This window comes from Danaus plexippus (assembly GCF_018135715.1).
Source record: "Danaus plexippus chromosome 13 unlocalized genomic scaffold, MEX_DaPlex mxdp_15, whole genome shotgun sequence".
NCBI classification, from domain to species: Eukaryota; Metazoa; Arthropoda; class Insecta; order Lepidoptera; family Nymphalidae; genus Danaus; species Danaus plexippus.
The window spans coordinates 6,923,903-6,939,467 of NW_026869849.1; the positions used below are offsets into that span (position 1 = coordinate 6,923,903).

Genomic DNA, 15,565 nt, shown 5'->3' on the forward strand with positions numbered 1-15,565 from the left:
TGTAGTACTAAAACTAGCGATGTTGATATCAGAGAGCAAGTATCGATAATTTTTGATTATGAGTTTTTAAATTAATAAACGTATCATCATAATTACTATTTGTGTTATATTAACAATTAACAGAGAATAAGAGTTTTATTAAGTAACAGTCGAAAAGGTAAAGTAAAAGACGTTTTATATATTTAATTTATATTTTTAATTTCTGACGTGCCCAAATCATTTGACAAGTTAAGAAATTTCGTATACTTTGACCTGTAACTGACAAAGAATAATTTTTCGTTGTTGCAAAAACATTTGTCGAAAAATTTATCACCGAAAGGTAATGAACACAGAGAATCGCATGTTTTAGGAGTCCAGTTGTTAATTTTCCTATTCTGAAGCCATACTTTTCTCTCTTCTAAGTTTTTCGTAATCTGGAAAAAATATATGTTCAGTAACGTAATCTGTTAGCTCTGGTTTTGATTATAAAATGAAGGTCGACCTGAAATCCGTAATTATCATGTGAGGAAAAATAAATCGACCACACAATCCGAACTATGTCCATTTCGCGGAAAAATTGTGTTAAATTAACCATCGATAATGAAATTATCGATATGATGCAACCAGTGTTGGTCCTAGTTGAAAATAAAATTTCTATATTCATACGAGTTTCATTAATGTTTGTTTAAAGTAAGATATGATAAAAATAAGTAAGGCAATACGTTTTTTATGGGTAAAAATATCACTACATTGAACTAATCATTGCTAAATAAAGTAATACTTACGTACCTGTGGAATGATGTTTCACTGGTTTTTTCGTAACACTGCTTACAATGTATACATGACCTCATTCTTGATTACTTTTATTTAATGCTTATAACAAAACTAACATTAAATTCCAACCAAATTAATTCAAAATTTAAACAGAATAAAGACTTCCCTAGCAGCCATCTGCATTATACGTCAAAATTAGTTCGCTGGACCCTCGCTAGTGGCGCTTCAAAAGGACACAAAAAAATTGCTGTCAAACGTTTTGAACTTGACAAATGGTAATATTAATTATCAAGCAAAAAACTAGACTCAGAGTACCCATCTCAGCAAAAGTGCGCTTAGCTCTAACTTTAAGATTCTTAGCTACAGGCGACAGCTACAGGAGCTTCACTATCTATTCACAATTTCTAGTGCAGCCATCACAATCATTATACAAGAAGTGTGTATGGCTATGAGGATTTGCCAGAAGTAGCCCATCAATGTCATGCATAATCTGACGCCGTTCTTGTTTTGAATATTCTCTCAATCTTGTAGCCAATAACTGCGCGTACAAGTCGCATTCATCGTTTTCCTTCCTGTTTAATAACATGTTATTTAAATTAGAAACTGTGTCTTTTATATTCTTGTGAATATCAGTTTCACTATCTTCATGGGTACGTTTTCTTTTGATAGGTGATTTAAAGGATTTTTTATTGTTCACTGGTTTGTGTTTTTCACTAATCTGTTCATCGTGTTGGTCATTGATAAGTTCGTTATTTTGCTCATTATCATTGTGGGTTTCATCGTCAACATTGGGTAGTCCTGGTGAAATCTGTAATAAGATAAATCCCTTGTATTATTTATTTTAAAATAAATATTATGTATAAAAGTCAGGTTAGGTCAGCTACCACTAACAACATTTTTATGTGGAATTTAAGAAAAATATTTTGAATCAACTTCATGAAGTACTTGATTTTTATTTGCAAATAATTTTTTCTTGTATGAAAACTTGTTTGTAGCCCATCAAGTGATAAAAGGGATAGTCTGCTTTCTCAATGACAATGTAATATGTCATAGGTTTTTCATAGAGATGGGGCATTTGTATGAAGCAAACACGTGATGAAACCTTTTCCAGAAAACCATATCATGGGTTTATTACAACAAACTTTTAACATGAGATTATCTAGTACATGTGTTATCGTTGAAAATGTTTTTGGAGTTTTAATAACAGTTTTTAGGATATTTAAAAAGCCCAAGGAAATTAGGAAAGATAAAGCTACTGATAACTATGAATTGTATTCGATTGCATTATTTTCTTAGAAATAGCAGGACATCTAGAGACATATACACACCTCCTGGGACCTTTGATACAGTTATTGATGGTGAAATAATTAAGGAAGGGTCTTGGAGACTAAGTTTCTACTAATCAAGCTGTAACCTAACCTAACCTATACCAATTGTAGGTAGACGTGCAACACAGAGTGCCATACAAATAAGAAATGTTTGCTAGTTTTCTAAGGCAAAATTATTAAAATATTGATACATGATGTCATAAGGAAGATTATAACACATTCATCCTTCAGATTCAGATCCTTCATGAGATAAAAAATCAATCAATCGATTTTAATAGTTGTTAAATTATATCTGCCAGAGTAATTTTTTAACCCATTTTAGCTAGTAGACAAGGTTAAAAAGAAATACTTGTAGGTACTTATTATTATCTTTCTAGCAACAAGTGAATAAAGTATAACTAAATGAATATGTAGTTTTAATTTACTTACAAGTTCTTCATGAAGTCCTTCTTCAGTGTTGATACTGGTATGACACTTGTAAACAGATGCCAAAAATGTTTCCATGGCATCGTAGTACAGCCACACTGGCTTATAAACATCATCTTCTCCTGCCCCGGATTTTAATGATTGTTTTTTGCGCCGCAGATGCTGACGAAAGGTTGCCATGAGAGAATTTTTTTTGTTCTTTAACTCAGGTACAGGTCTACACATTTCTTCACTTAACCTTGCCCAAGCATCATTCACTTTATGGTTATTTTTATGGAATTTGTTTTTGGGATCCCAAATCATTGGTTCTTTTTGGAATAGTTTCAAAAACTGGAATGTTTCTTTTTTGGACCACTCCATTTTGATTTATCTGCCACGGCACAAGGATGAAAACTTAAATGAAGCGAGAGCGCGAATGTAAACACTAAACACAACGCTCGCTTTTGTTGCAAGGTCCTTTGACTCTTGCCCAGATTACCGTTCCGGACGCGAACGCTGCGAGGCGCGAGACGAGACGCGAGGCGAGTTACGAACGACTATTTACATTCTCACCTTATGCTTTGACTCGTGCCTCGTCTCGCGACTCGTACGCGAGTGTAAATGAGCTATTAGAAGTCAGTGACTATAGCTGTCAAATCAGACTGACAAATGACAAGCATAAATAAGGTATTGTTTATTGAGATCTGATATAGTTTGGTACATTGGTTAAAATGAAATAAAATATTATTGAACTAAAGATGAGTGATTTCGTTAACGCAACGGAAGCAGCGTCTCTGGCTGTGCAGTTTGATCAAACAGGCCAGACTGATAAAGCAGTAGAATGTTACCGGACTGCTGCAAGATTGTTGGATCGTGTGTGTCATCAAGTTTCTTCAGAGAAGCAAATAGAATTCCGACGTAAAGTAAAAGAATACTTAGAGCGGGCTACACGCTTGCAGGAGCAGAAAGGTTTGTTAAAACTTGCACACTTGTCTTGTTTTCATAAAATGGAAGTCTTTCTCATTGCTTACAAGTTAGACGTAGAACAAATCGGGTTTTTATGACTCATAACAGAAATCATAGTGCAGGTAGCTGTTACATGAAATGAACATTTGCTGTCACCAGACAGAACTAATATTTTTAGGTATTCACATTTAGTATAATAATATGTTTTTAATTAATCAATTATTTAAGTGCAATTCATAATTTACAACTTCCTTATTGAATCATAGCATGAGTAAGCTGATATATTTTCAATATATTTAGTTTAACACGATGTCTACTTTTTAATTTATCATTAAATATGTTAAAAATAGATGGAGCCCAACAAGAGGAAAGTATAAGAAATCTACAAAAATGTTATTTTCTGATGCAGCAAGCGTTAGACGCAGATGAGGCCAATTTGAAGGATTTAGCTCTGCAATTATACACACAGGCAGTAGAGTTGGCTGTTAGTGTTGTAAGTACATTACAAGTGTTTAGTGATTTCTAGGAATGTAATCAAAATAATGTTCACATTCACTTTCCCATCTTGTCTGCCCGTGATCACGGTTTGCTGAAAAGTAACCGAAACTTCGGAGTATGTAATTAAAATAATAAAAAAAGCATAGTAAATCCAAGAAGGTTAGTTTTATTTAATGAATACTTGCAAAAGTCTCAGATCTCATTATTCACAATAATGTTGTTTATAAAACATTTTCTTAAGATTCTAAGTTAATATATATTCTGTGCTCCTTATTGTAAAGTTAAAGAGTTTATTTAGCGGATACACCAATTTAACTAATTGTTCTGCTTGAAAAATTTTTTGAAAAATTGCTTAAAAAATTATACTATAATTAGATATTGTGTTCTAAATAATTATATAATTATGTTCATGTATATAGAAGCAAAAATATTTAGTAGGTTTTTACTAGAAAAAACGGAACACCCTTCTAGGTTATTCAATAATTTTCTATGTATGAAAAGTAGTACAAAATTATCTTTTCTTTGTATCACAGAAATCAAGTGACCCTGATGTAATGACAAAGGTGAAAGGTTTAGCAGCACAAGCTCTGGATAGAGCCGAAGAGATTAAAGGTATCAAGAAAATGGGGGCTTTGTCGATTACACCAGGTATAACATCAGGTTGGTTATATATATATATATATATATATATATACATATATGTATATATATATATATATATGTATATATATATATATATATGTATATATATTATACCTCAGACATTTACCCCAAGTAATGCATAATTATTATAGATTTTGTAGTTCTTAAGCTTTTGTTCTTTTGTTTTTCATTGTAATGCTTTTTTTTAACTGTTTTGCAATGCTGGGAATTTACATTTTTCACTTTTTTTTTTCTTACCTAGAATGGCCTACATTTGTGAGAGGTTTACATTTAATAGCTATCAAACATAGTTTGTGTATTAATTTCTATTAAACTTAAATTTCAGTACTTCTTCTACTTTTGGTGAGATAGAATACTGTAGTTATAGATCATTCCGCATTCGACTTCCGATATGAAAAAAATAGTTATACTCTATGATAATAATCAAAAAATAATATAAAATGTTTCTTTAAAGCATAGATAAAAAATAATATTCAGATCAACTTTTAAGGTGTATCACCAAATCGTGTTCATCTCCAACGAGAACAGAGTGTCCATTTAAAAGTGAGTGGAAAACAAGTGTACACGGAAGAGGAAAAGGAAGTACTGCGAACGACATCCAACATCAACAACAACTGTTTCCTTCCGTTTATGGAGGTGGATTTGTCAGAGAAATTCCAATATGCATTGCCGTTTGAAGACAGAGCCAGTGAATTGAAACTGTCATCGAAACAGGCTAAGGAGTTCCAGTGCTGGGTTCGGCCTCATGAAGTATCAAGTGATCCCAAGATGATCGCTGGTGATGACGTCGATTTCTTCAGCATCAAACAGACTGTTAGTTCATAATTTCATTTTTTATTAATCAATACTATAAATAATTTCATGTCCTTGGAAAACAATTCTCAATAGACTTAACTTTGCAGAAATATCTAATAGGGATGTACGCGACTTCGCAGTCACGTCATCGTTATCATAACATTATCATAATTATCACAACATAACCATCACTTTTAAATTTCTTTTGCTGAATAAACGTCGTAATACAGTTAGTTATTATTTATTTACCTACAGATAGTATCAGATTGTTCGTTCGTGGCGTCGTTAGCTGTAAGTGCCTTGTACGAAAGGAGGTTCAATAAGAAGATAATAACCTCAATAATATACCCAAAGAATAAGAACAAACAGCCCGTGTACAATCCCTTCGGCAAGTACATGGTTAAGCTGCACTTAAATGGTGTCAGGAGAAAGGTGAGTCTAACCTTTATATACATTTTTTCGGTTTTTAAAACTAAAAATGTTGCTCAAAGACAATTGTTTTTGTCTATAGTTTAGGATCATAGCTTTAAATACAGGTAACATTTTTGGTTGCACTCACAGAGACAGACATACATATATATGTATATATCTATGGGTATATGCGTGTATTTAAATATGTATATATTTTTAGGTTCACACTCTACTACACTACTACATAAACATGTTAAATTTATTCAATGTAACAGAAAAATTACAAAATACAAAAAACAAACTAATCCTAAGCCAGTAGGTCACTATGAAACTTAATGCGAGCTGGAATAAAATTAACAGAGATAAGGTTTCTACTAAATAAACTACATTTCGTAAAAGAATATTACTATAACAGGGTTTGAAGGGAAGGCCAGGTCGTTTATTAAGACTCCCTCCCCCCACCAGTTTATTAGGCCTCCCCCACCAGTTTATTAGGCCTCCCCCACCAGTTTATTAGGCCTCCCCCCACCAACGATCTTTATTTTTCACCTACCCACATAATGTACATTACGTTGTTTAATTTGCAGGTCATCATAGATGATCGTCTGCCATACAGCAAGTACGGGCGTCTGCTGTGTTCGTATTCCAGCAATAAGAACGAGTTCTGGGTGTCTCTTCTAGAAAAGGCTTACATGAAAGTCATGGGAGGCTACGACTTCCCCGGCTCCAATAGCGTAAGTATTATAAGATTTTTTGCTCTCTTGGCAGTTATTTTGTTATTTCTAATATGTCAACTTTATATTTTGATAATTAGGAAAATTACTGAGATTATATATATTTTTAAATAGCATTCGTGTGAAATCAAACAACAAAATCATTGTATTAAGGATAACCTTGGCTGTACACGGAAAAAAAAAATAATTCTAAAAACTATGATATAGTATCTATCATGGAATATATGAAAAGAATAATATACGCACATAATGACATCCAAGACTTTCGAGAGTATTCATCTAAATAATACTAATATCCCGCCCTACGTTTCGCTTACTCAGCAGTGACCGCGACCACGGGCAGGCGACCGCCTCTCGTCTCGTGTCACGTGACGGATCCGATAATATTAGTTTTAGTAATATGTGTACGTATGTTTCCACCCAGAACATCGACCTCCACGCACTAACCGGTTGGATCCCGGAGCGGTGCGCGATCCGGTCCGAGGCGGACTTCAACGCGGATGGTTTGTATGAGATAGTGCGGGCGAGGCTGGAGGCGGGACACGTGCTGGCCAGCGTCGCCACCGGGGACCTGTCCGACGACGACGCCGAGCGGACCGGCCTCGTCGCGTCGCACGCTTACGCCGTGCTCGACGTGCGGCTGGTCAATGTACGTATTGACATGTATGGCCATAGAGTGTGCATTCTTTGTAGTATTCGCTTTGTTCATGCTGAAGGACACTTTTCTTACCGCCACTGTTATGATGGCTAAATCAGTGTATCCGATTTAGTGAGTACATATGTCTATTGTTATATCATTTTAAAGAATATGATGTAAAAAAAACTACTATGGGCTATCTTATGGTTCTATGTACGAGAAGGATATTATTTAATTTAAAATGGTATTATTTTATGTATTACAAAAAAATGTTCTATTATTTACTCTTTGGCAGTCAGCAAATTCACCAAATTTAGAGAAAATATTAACTAAAAGCAAATAAATTTAAACATTTTTAAAACCTACCTTCAAATGTCTATCACGACGCGAGCATTCGAAGGTCACATGTTCGCCTCATCAACAGGGCGTAAAGCTGCTGAAGCTCAAGAACCCGTGGTCTCACCTCCGCTGGCGAGGCAACTACAGCGAGCTGGACACTGTTCACTGGTCGCCGAACCTCTGCTCCGCACTGGACTACGACCCGGACAGCGCCGCTCAGTACGACAACGGAGTGTTCTGGATAGATTACGCGAGTATACTGAAGTTCTTTGATGTTTTTTATCTCAATTGGAACCCCGAGCTGTTTAAGTTCACTTATTGCATACATCAGTGAGTATTTTGGTTTTCTGTCTCGTTATATTTATTTGGCTTTCTGTTTTGTGTGTGTGGATGTGTTTCGATCCAGTCTCGCGTCTATATTTGGGCTTTTTAGACTGTCTTCTCTCTTCTTTAGTTTTTGTATCCATGGGCCCTATATGAATACGGAATGCTAAAAGGCGAATAAGATTCGGATCTTATTCGTGACAGGCGAACCGACATCCGATTAGTTTTTTTTTTTGCCGTTTTCTCGCAGATGTGGGCATTAAACTCCGAAAATTTAATTCTTTCCAGGAAATGGGAAGCCGGTAACGGTCCTATTAAAGACGCGTATACGATATCAGAGAATCCTCAGTACTCTTTGAAGGTGAACGGCACTGGCGCCGTCTGGTTGTTACTGACGAGACACATCACTAAGATAGAAGACTTCAGGAACAACCAGGAGTACATAACACTACTCGTTTATAAGAACGGGAAGCGAGTATACTATCCACGTGAGTTTATACGACAGTAACATTATTTATTGCTTCTATGGATATTATTTATATATCCATATATGAGGCAGTAATTCGCCAGTAATGTTTATTAATCTTGAAATTGCGTAACTTAAAAATGTACGTTTCCTATGATATTTTTAAATTTTGAATAAATGGTACATTATATGTTGTATACTATTTACCTCTACGGTGTTATCGGCTAGTAAAAATACTTATACTTAATATTCAACGTATAATAGAAACGGAATGTATTTGTAAATCGAAACAAAATTAATGTTAACTTTAATAAAGGACAGAAATTTTCATATACATAAAAAGATACGTTTTTTCATCAATTATGGGTAAAAAAAATAATTGAAGTAAACAAATCAAATGTCCACCGAAACGTGATAGAATTAATTTATATTTATCCAAAGCAAATTCGCCTTCATTCCATTACGAATAGAGTATAAAATACGATCTATTATTTCAGACGACCCACCTCCTTATATAGACGGTATACGTATCAACAGTCCCCACTACCTCGTGAAGATAATAGTGGGGGAGAACAGTTCGGACAAATACACACTGGTCGTGTCCCAGTATGAGAAGACTCGCACCATATACTACACGCTGAGGGCCTACGCCACGTGTCCGTTCGCATTGGCGAAGCTGGACCCATATCCCTATACCAAAACTGTGAGTCATAAATCTGGCAATTCATTTATATTTTTCTTGGCATGTTTTAACTGATAATTTTAAGTTCCAAAATGTTATGATTATTTTTTTTCTTTTTTTATCTTTAACATGCTAACGGAGTGGTTTGGGCCTTTCTGTCATTTGTAGTAAAAATCCTTAGTTATCTGTTTGGTTATCGTTAAGATTTTTATAACTACATACAGAATCAAAAAATTGTTTTCCAAAGTGTTGTAAATATAGATTTCTATATTTTCACTGATCCGTATAGATTCATTTTTTTTGTCCCATCTATTTAACTTTATCCTTACAAATCACTGGATATCTTGATTTTCTCCCACCACATTAGCCATTAAAGATTTCCTCCTAAAAAAGTGTTAAATATTTATTTCACTCTTACAGATCAGAGGTGAATGGTCGGGCAGAACAGCCGGCGGTTGTGAAAATCACAGACAAACTTATCAGAATAACCCAAAATATATAATAACGGTCCCAGAAAGCAGGAACCCGTGCCACGTCACCATAGAACTGAAAGGTCCCAAAGAATACCAGATAGGAGTAGACGCGAGGGTTGAATCCTTGGACGATCCAAATATAACCGCGCCGTTCTTGAGGGAATCCTCAGGAGCGTACAGGTCTAGTAACATTCATTACTTAAATAAAATCCAATACAAAATATAGAATAAAAAATTAATTAAAATTAATTTCATACAAATAACGTTATTATTGGGTAATTTGATATGCTTTTTTATTTCAGATCTGGTTTCGTTGTGCTGGAGTTAAATAATTTACCAGGCGGACGGTATCTGCTCACACCATCTACCTTCTATCCGGGACAGGAAGGGCCATTTTTCCTTGAATTGAGATCTACTTGCAGCATCACAGCCGAGAGGAAGAATGAATGATCTGACAAATGAATGATTGAATGAATGAACGGAATAGATAGTAAGGTGTACACCGCACAGGCGATCAGCAGGGTTAAGCTTTTTAATAACGTAGTTTGTAGTTTATCTGAAATGTGTTACAATATTGAGTCCAATGATATGCCTTAATGTTTTTGCATGTTGTATGAGAAATAATATATTATGTTAGCAATGTTTAATATTTTATTGACCAATATATGTTAGGAGTAATTAATGATATTTACAGCTCAGTATTGTTGTCGCCTTATTTTATATATTTTGCATGTGTTTGATAAAATAGATATTTCAGGACGGACTGTTAATGGATAGTTATTGAAACTATTTGGAAATTCAAGTAGAAGATGGGAATATTTTTTCTGGAAGTTAGAGGATACGAGTTTAATGTAATTATTTAAGATTATCTGTTTTTTTTTTAGATATAAAAATCATATCGAAACATGTACGCTAGTGTTCAGTTTACTCTGTGGCGGTATTGCTAGTCACAGGTTCATGTCGATCTGTGAGTCGTTAATTATATATATATTTTTTTGCATTAAACGCTATTATGTGTAGCTCAGCTTCCGCTTAACGGCACTGTGATAATATAGATCATATGAAGGGAATATTTTGTACTAACCTCAATAATATCTGACAATCACATATTTGAATTTGGAATTTTATTTTTATGAGCTAATTAAATATTTAATATATTTCGGTTGTATTCCTGTGTGTGTGACATTAATGTTACTTATGTTTACACACATGTAGAACAAATCTTATTACACGAATAATTATCACACAAATATTATAATAACTAAATAATATGATGATAGCAGAGATCCGAGTTAAATAATTCCTTATTAACTTATTAATAAAACACTTTCCTGAAACGACGGTAAGTACGATTAAAACGCTCGAGTCCATCTGAAACACATGACGCGAATTTGTTCTATTTTATTTGAAAAAAGACGAAAGATTTACACGATATCAAAGAAAACCACAGATTATGAACTGAAGTTACCAAGAAAAAAAAAAATAAGTTGAACGGTTTTATTATAAACGGGCGCGGGAATTTTGCAGTAAATTAAGTAAAAGCTGAAAAATAATAAAATAGACAGTCATGGCTGCTACCAATTTGAATAAATTGTTACGTTTTCAAAATGAAATAACTCAACTTACATTGTGGAAATAATTATGTTCACATAAATTATTTATTAATAGATTTATGTACACTACCGTAGAAAAGTGTAGAAACACCCTATTTTCATTACATAAACAAAATTAGCGCAAATAAATCTTGAAATATACAGGTTCTTGTTAAAGTTCATTTAATTTATATACGCTTTTATTACAATCGTGCTTATAACAATAATGAAGAGAACGACTTATTTCTTATCAGTTGTTCCGTAGGTACATTGACAAAAGATGGGCACACGTGTTTTATGACCGCACAAGTTGATGCACTGCCAATTGTTAATTCCTTAGAATTGGTAGATACAAACATTATTCTTGTTTTGAATAGAGATCAGCTTTCCAAAATAAGTATATAATTCCAATAAGTATTTAGTTCAGAGTTCAGTTTACTTTGCGAGGTTCATGTGGTAGTAACATCAGTTGAAAACTGCGTAAAATAGCAAAAAGGAGACAGATTTCTCTTGAAGAGCGAAGTGTTATTTGTACTTTGAACATAGAAGGATATTTTATACTCCAAATCGCCAAAAAAAGTTGGAGTTCCATGTCAAGGTGTACATTACACTCTTACGAAAGTGAGCTACGGGAGAAAATCGAGACAGGAAGATATCTGAACGTCCCAAATCCATAATAAAGCAGGTCAGTTTATTAAAGTGTTATCGAAATGAGGTCGACGTCAAACTGCGCCACAAATTGCTGCTACTTTAAATAAAACACGAGAAAGTAAGTTTCAATCACAACTGTAAAGAGACGTTTACTGTCTGCTGGCTTAAGAGGATGGTTAGCAGCCAAAAAAACAAGATTAACTATTACCCATAAGAAAAATAGACTAGTGTGGGCTAAAACACATAAAAATTGGACGGAAGAAAACTGGAAAAAAGTCCTTTGGACGGATGAGTCTAAGTTTAAAATTTTTGGATCTAATAGACGTGTTTTTGTGTGCCGATCAAAAGACGAACGGTCTTTAGAAGCGTGTACTGTGCAGTCCGTTTAGCATGATGATAGTATTGCAATAGTTTGGGGATGCTTTGGTAACAATAAGCCCGGTCATTTGATTAAAATTTACTGAAAAGTGAATAAGGAAGGCTATCTGAAAATACTGCAAGAAAATGCAATTTCTTCTGGAATGAAACTGATTGGCCGAAATATAATTTTACAGCAAGATAACAACCCAAAGCATTTGTCAAAATTATGTTAGGAGTTCTTACAGCAGAAACAAAACGAAAAATTTTGCAAGTAGGAAATGGCCATCACAATAGCGAGATCTCTCGCCTATAGAATTAGTATGGGATGAGCTTGACAGAAGAGTTAAAAATCGGTTTCCATCGAGCTCAGCACAGTTGTGGCAACATTTACAAAATGAATGGAAGTCACTGGACCCCGAACACTTCGCTAAATTAATTAAAAGAATGAATAAAATTTGTGAAGAAATAATTAAAAACAAGGGTTGTCATTTTGTTTGGGCCAAATTTAAATGAAAATTACATTATTTTTGCATTTAATTGTAGTGAATATTTCTTACTTAATGTTAATCTAACGTTTGAATAAGATTTCATAGTAATAAATTATGACTTATGTATTTTATTGTTGTTTATATTTCAATTACCCTGGTTTTTTCAAAATTTTGGACGGTAGTGTATGTCAAAAGATGATATAAAATATACAAGTTTTGAGGATTGATTAGACTAAAAAAAAAAAACCGTGACTCACGGCAAATATCTGCAATCGTTGATTAAAATATTCGATTTGTATTGTAGGCTTTGCTCGAGACTACTGAATGCATATCGCATTGACCCGTACCAGTCATTAGAAGCAAAAAACAAGCCATCGTATAACGTGAGCGATAAGAACATGAAGTGGCAGTTCTTACAGGACCTTATATTACTTACATAATGATATCTGGAACTTAGTATAATATGTATATGTATATCTCAAAATTGTATTCTACTTATTGGTGAATAAAATGTCACCAATAATCAGTGCCGGCGTAAGGGCCACTGATACCCCGGGCGAAAATATTGTGGCGCCCACTTGAGGGAAGTAATTTCAAGTGTTAGTTTTTTGCTGATCCCAAGTAAAATTATATTAAGAATTTCATCTTTCCTTTAGCGTTACCCAGAGCTAACGACGCGGACGTAGAAGGTTCAATTATCCCCACCATCTACCACGTGTCACGCGTATCGGTTTGGCGGTGGAAGTATTGCACCAATCGTAAGCGTAAGCACCGTGTGGTCGAGGAGTGGCTCTAACGATATCGTTAGAGTCGCTCCTCGACCACAAACCCTCAGAAAATCCATCTAAAAAAAATCTCAATAAAAAATATGCATATGCACAGAGCGTAGAGGACAGTTCTGAGGGTTTGCACCAGGAGAGGCAAGAGACTCCAACTTCAGACCTTGGCGCCCCCCCGAATTTGTCGCCCTGGGCCATCGCCCCATCACGCCCCCCCCTAACGCCGGCACTGCCAATAATTGATCGTTAAAAGGAGAGATATTATAAGTTTGATCACATTACCATTAACCAAAACTGATATAAATGAAACCTTATTCTTATAGTAATATATTTGAATTGAGAACAAAACAAAGGAATATAAAGATAATGTTTTCAGTTTTGCGTTCTGTTTTCCGCGCAAATTCAACCACAGATTAATAACAGCGAAAACGGAAATAATTGCAGGAACAATACGGCACGTCGATTTAAATTACAAAATGAGTTAAATCAATATTCAATTCCATTTATTGCTTGAGAGATATTAATGTGAAATGGGTTTTGTATTATTAAAAGATAATCTTCTAATTAATCTAATCTGTGTGAATGCAATTCGTGACTCTTTCATGTTTTTAGTTAATGAATTCAAAAGGCATATATTCTTCCTAAATTAAAATCGTTAAAAAATATAGAAAACTTTAGATAGAGTTTACTTTTATAGCTTTATGTTCTTGTTTGGAAAATATTTTTAAAACGAGAGTAACTGTCAAAAAAGATTATTTGAAAAAATAAAAAAATGTCTCGATTAGACCGCCGAGATTAACTACCAGTGTCACCTAGAAAAAGTATAAAAATGCAGATTTAAAAACATATTCCATTTTTTCACATTGTTTGGTTTTGATTAGAAACAATGAAAATGTAACAGTATATATATTTTATTACCTTATCTTCATATAACATCTTTCAGTCTTATTTTTTGTAAATATGGAACTTTTCGGAAATGAAATTATTTTAATAGAAGATTGGTGGTTCAACCCAAGATAAATCATATGTGAAGACTGATAGATCAATTGATCTACCGTCTCTCCCCGAGAGAAATTATATTAAAAAATATATTATGTGATTGATATCAAGTAATTACGTCATTTACTTTAGAACATAAGTTTCGCTTTTCGATGCATTAATAATTTATAAGACGATTACAGTACGTATTAATTTCGTTATAAAATTTTACCACGCTACTCAGTACACCTACACTGTCTTACTTATGACGATTCAATAAGTTAAAATAACTAGAAGTTTTTAGATTTGCCACCTATCGAGAAAGGCTTCGAAGTAAAAGTGATTAAGACAAGGTTTGTGTAACAAATGTGTTTGAATAAACAAAACTGAATTTAATATGAAAAATATATCTCAGTCACAGCATTCCTACACCGCTAAACACGATAGAAAAATGTAAATTCAGTTGAAATTTCAAAGAAATATGGAGTGACTTTTTATACCAAATGTAAATGAGTATGATGATGAGTCTGTGTATAAAGTTGGAATATTGTCGTTTATGGAGTTGTTAAAGAGATTTTAATGTCTAACGAAGAAATCGTTTGTGCTAAGCAGTTAGCACAATATATTTGGGACCATCAATACATCCATTTTAACACTTATTAAGGTCATATTGAGAACTTCTGTCTCTCTAGCTAATTGTTTCCATGATACTTTTTTGACATTTTCCCCGTAATTAAATACCGTCGCGACTAAATGACTCCTTTCATTCAACGTCCGACACAAGTCGGACAGTGCGCTACAGCAATATGAATTGCAAATGGAGTTAAAGCCGCTATTCTGTTCAAATTAGTGTTTTAGTAATGTTAATTTGGTAACAGAATGGTCGAATAATTATTACGTAATTATGAGATATCATGATAAGCTAAAATACGATCAGTGACCGAGGCTAATCGCGACACATTTTGTTTATTTTGGTCAAAATGTTATCTATTATTTGAATACGAATATTAGTAAATATATTTTAGGTTCAACTTTTATATTTCTTGGATTATATGTTGTAAGGATTGAGTACTTATGAAGGAAACTGATATTACAAATATTGTTGTTTGATTTTTTCATGTATTATTTTGTATATATTATCGTATTTAATTATTTACAAGTTGTAAGTAAGTACCTAATGATAGTACCTATAAATAAAATCATAATATTACTGGATTGTATTAAGCTGTAGATAGAAAAAGAA

At 33.8% G+C, this 15,565-nt stretch overlaps 2 protein-coding genes across 4 annotated transcripts; one reads left to right on the forward strand and one right to left on the reverse strand.

Annotated features, from left to right (window-relative positions):
* Window positions 1–172: 172 nt before the first annotated feature.
* Window positions 173–3,076, reverse strand: LOC116770408 (uncharacterized). 2 transcript variants are annotated; one of them, XM_061527616.1, is made up of 3 exons: window positions 2,511–3,076; window positions 769–1,561; window positions 173–413 (listed from the first exon to the last, which is right to left on the reverse strand). In XM_061527616.1, exons 1-2 carry the CDS (start codon window positions 2,865–2,867, stop codon window positions 1,145–1,147), a joined length of 774 nt encoding a protein of 257 aa, XP_061383600.1. In that variant the 5' UTR covers window positions 2,868–3,076; the 3' UTR covers window positions 173–413; window positions 769–1,144. The 2 variants fall into 2 exon arrangements, with proteins under 2 accessions (XP_061383600.1, XP_061383601.1); XM_061527617.1 differs by having other exon boundaries at window positions 765–1,561.
* Window positions 3,077–3,139: 63 nt separating this feature from the next.
* On the forward strand, window positions 3,140–10,632 carry LOC116770161 (calpain-7-like). 2 transcript variants are annotated; one of them, XM_061527615.1, is made up of 12 exons: window positions 3,140–3,455; window positions 3,803–3,945; window positions 4,484–4,598; window positions 5,104–5,426; window positions 5,664–5,840; window positions 6,407–6,553; window positions 6,978–7,202; window positions 7,615–7,859; window positions 8,142–8,341; window positions 8,817–9,022; window positions 9,422–9,654; window positions 9,777–10,632. In XM_061527615.1, exons 1-12 carry the CDS (start codon window positions 3,245–3,247, stop codon window positions 9,922–9,924), a joined length of 2,373 nt encoding a protein of 790 aa, XP_061383599.1. In that variant the 5' UTR covers window positions 3,140–3,244; the 3' UTR covers window positions 9,925–10,632. The 2 variants fall into 2 exon arrangements, with proteins under 2 accessions (XP_061383599.1, XP_061383598.1); XM_061527614.1 differs by having other exon boundaries at window positions 3,142–3,455; window positions 4,484–4,610.
* Window positions 10,633–15,565: the final 4,933 nt, after the last annotated feature.